This window comes from Triticum aestivum, chromosome 5D, assembly GCF_018294505.1.
Source record: "Triticum aestivum cultivar Chinese Spring chromosome 5D, IWGSC CS RefSeq v2.1, whole genome shotgun sequence".
NCBI lineage: Eukaryota > Viridiplantae > Streptophyta > Magnoliopsida > Poales > Poaceae > Triticum > Triticum aestivum.
Window position 1 is genome coordinate 90,769,698 of NC_057808.1, and position 3,212 is coordinate 90,772,909.

General features: G+C 42.5%; 1 protein-coding gene across 1 annotated transcript; it reads left to right on the top strand.

Annotated features, from left to right (window-relative positions):
- The first annotated feature begins 460 nt into the window (after positions 1–460).
- On the top strand, positions 461–2,888 carry LOC123124418 (uncharacterized). The gene is made up of 4 exons (XM_044545032.1): positions 461–765; positions 1,065–1,141; positions 1,239–1,353; positions 2,538–2,888. The coding sequence occupies exons 1-4, from the start codon at positions 670–672 to the stop codon at positions 2,580–2,582; spliced, it is 333 nt and encodes a 110-aa protein (XP_044400967.1). The 5' UTR covers positions 461–669; the 3' UTR covers positions 2,583–2,888.
- Positions 2,889–3,212: the final 324 nt, after the last annotated feature.

Sequence of the window (3,212 nt, forward strand, 5' to 3'; positions counted from 1 at the left end):
GTGGCACCACTACCTGCTGGTTGGTGTAATGCCGTGCTTGACAGGGTGATCTGCAATTCCGAGTTTGTTTAATGGCTTAATGTCTAAGCACTCATCCCCTTATTCCGTTGTGTTGCTACCAACTTGGTTTGCAAGGAACAGAGCTTCATCTGTGTACATCAAGATTGCTAATTGCCATTTGAAGGTTGGTTTTGTTATCTAAGTCATCAGTTTTGTCATCTTGATCAACGATGCAATTTCAGTGAGGATATGTTTACGTTGCTTATTACTGTGCTTGACAGGGTGATAGTAAGCATGAAGATGCCTAAGCTTATGAGGAAGCTGCAAACTGCGACCAAAAATTCTCACTTCAGGGTATTTCTTTTTACAATTTACTGCGCATGATACATATCCTTCGCCATTAACATTCTTTTCCTCTCAGGTACTCTCTTTCGATCTCGACTCAGAGAGGAAACGAGGCAGCCACGGCCTCCTGCCCCCACCCTTCTCTCCCTCTCTCCCGTGCCTCCGCGCTGCCGCAGTACTCCCGCGCTGCACACTGCTGCTGCTCCCCAACCACGGCGCTCTGATGGTGCTTGCTCGCCTGGTCGCCGCCTCGTCTCGCCCGATCTTGATATCGTCCGGGGCGGCGCCGGCACCGCTCGACCGCGTCGTTGCCTCCTCTGCGTCATGAGAAGCGCCACCATTGCCTCCACCCCCACTGGGCAAGGAGCTCGAGGTGTTTGGGGGTTCATGTTTCCTACACAGGCCAAAACACTATTGGAGGTGTGTGTGCAGCTCTAATTTGCTAACATCCTTTTTTCTTTTACCGCTTCTATCAAATGAACTGTGTGGGTGCTTTCAGATAAGGATACTGGTTTTGTAGATTTAGTATGATTCTGGACATACTCTGAAACTAAAATGTACTAGATCGGTACCCCTGTACCTCTGGACATACTTTGAAACTAAATTATACTATTATGCAAGGTTGTTTCTAATGACAGTAAACTGCATAATGATGTTTCAAATTATTTTGCGCAAGGTTGTTTCTAACGACTTGTCCATTTGCTTATTTCCTTGTTCAGTTTGAAACCAGTCGTTTGGAGCAGATCAGCTCAAAAGAGATCCTTTGTACCATTTGCAGACTACCCACCTTCCTCTGGTAATTCATTTCTGCTACGTGAATCTTGATGTACAATTCCCATTTCACTTACTGGCAACAACCATTCAACTTAGCTGATAATGAAGGAGATTGACAGGCCTGGAGTCTCGCTCGCCTCTGTTTTCCCCCTATGGACACACATGAGACTCAGATCTTGGCTCGTCGTAGAGGAATCGATAGCAAGAATCAACCAGAGAAAGGATGTACACAAGGTACTCGATGGTTTTCCCCCAGCACTAGCTTTGTGTTGAGTTTGTTTTTGTATTTTTCTGTTTATGACTGAAGCGAGGAGAAGCTACACATTGTTGTTCTCCTTTACAGCCTCACGCATACACACAGTGCACATCCAGGCCGTGCAGTACACCATGACCCTCTCACCTTTGCCCATGCCTGTTATACGTGTGCAAAGCATGCCAATAGTGCCCAGCACCGATGCTACATGCCCTGCTTTATTTGTTACAGTTCTACACAAGTGGAAACCCCAAGCTAAATTATAGAGAACAAGAATAACTCACAGTCAGAGATCAGATTGAATGAGAACTGGTGCTATAATTGATTCTTTTGCAAGGAGGGGTTTCAGTGTTCAAACATAATGCATTTCCATTTTCAGTTTGACCAAACTTGTATGCGGAGTAAAAGGAAAAGGTGGGGGTATAACGACATATCTGTGATTACATGGTCAAAATACAGGCCTAGGATATTTGAATGTTTACATATAAATGTAATCCTCTACCCGCAAAATAATAATATAAATGTAGTCCTCTTATATTTCGTAGCTTCCTGTTACCAGGATTGATAGCTATCGTATTTCATTCCGTTGTTTAGTAATGAATTGTTGTGATGCATTTTTTCTTTAATCCTTACTACTTTTAAAGCAGCCTTCTTGCGCAGATCATTTTGTATAGATGTATAACGGCATGCCCGTGATTGCTCTGTAAAAACCCGGCCTAGGATATATGAATACTTCCATATAAACATATGCCTCTTCTATTTTGTAGCTTCTCATTCTAAGGAACGATATATATCATATTTCATTATGTTGTTTCGGTAAATAAATTTGTAGCTCAGGTCAACTAGGAGATGATGTAAACCAAGTCGCTCACCGGTTTAAGATTGTATGTTCTGAACTTTCGTTGCTTTATGAAAGGACAAAAGATGTTAGATATGCATGCTACTACAGTTGAGCCATTTTTCAGTTTTCTACATGAGCCACAGTGCCGAAGCCTTTGGACAGGCACTTTGTGGTAGAATGTGTCAAACATAGGTCTGTTTGCTAGAATATGTGTTGTGCCGATGCTGCAACTAGCATACACAAAATCACTTTGCTATATATTTTTCATAATGCTACATTCCATCAATTAAATGACTTCTTATTGTTTTGAATCTACTTACATAGGTGTTTAAAGATTTACTTTGTTCCAGCGCCTACTTTGGATCATAGGAAACTAAAAAAAGAGGGCGCCGCCACCACCGTCATCAGGCTGGCCCACATCCACGCGCTGCTCGGCGTCACCAGGTCACCGGCACAACTCCTCACGCCCAGGTCGTTCAACATTTCCGGCCGCTTTTGGTGCGCCACATTTAGAGTCTTTCTTTCCCATTTTACCGTGTTTGCATGGTAAGATGTTTGGTCGGATTTGAAGGTTCGTAGCCTTGACTCCAAAGCTTCAAGCTCTTATAGAAATTAGAACTGAGGGCCTTTTAAAATGAGTCCTGCATAATAGTGTTGTTCAGTGGGATGCAGGATTTTTTTTGTCTGATCGGCTATCATTGTTGCTGATTTAAGTACTGATTCATCATCATATGACCACAATAAAGAAGCTGTGTGTATAAATATTACTAACTGCTGATACTTTGCATCAGTGATTTCAATTCTGTTGGCCCTCCTTAAGATTGCTTGGGAATGTGAGGCTTAAAAGTTTCAACCCTGTGCAATGTGCTTCTCGGGTGTGGATTTGTGTTTGACTAATTAACGGTTCTGTTACTTATAGCAAGTGGAAATTTTTCTCATATTAATATGTGCCCGAATAATATTAATGAACACTCTTTCAGTACATGGCTTACTCTTGGC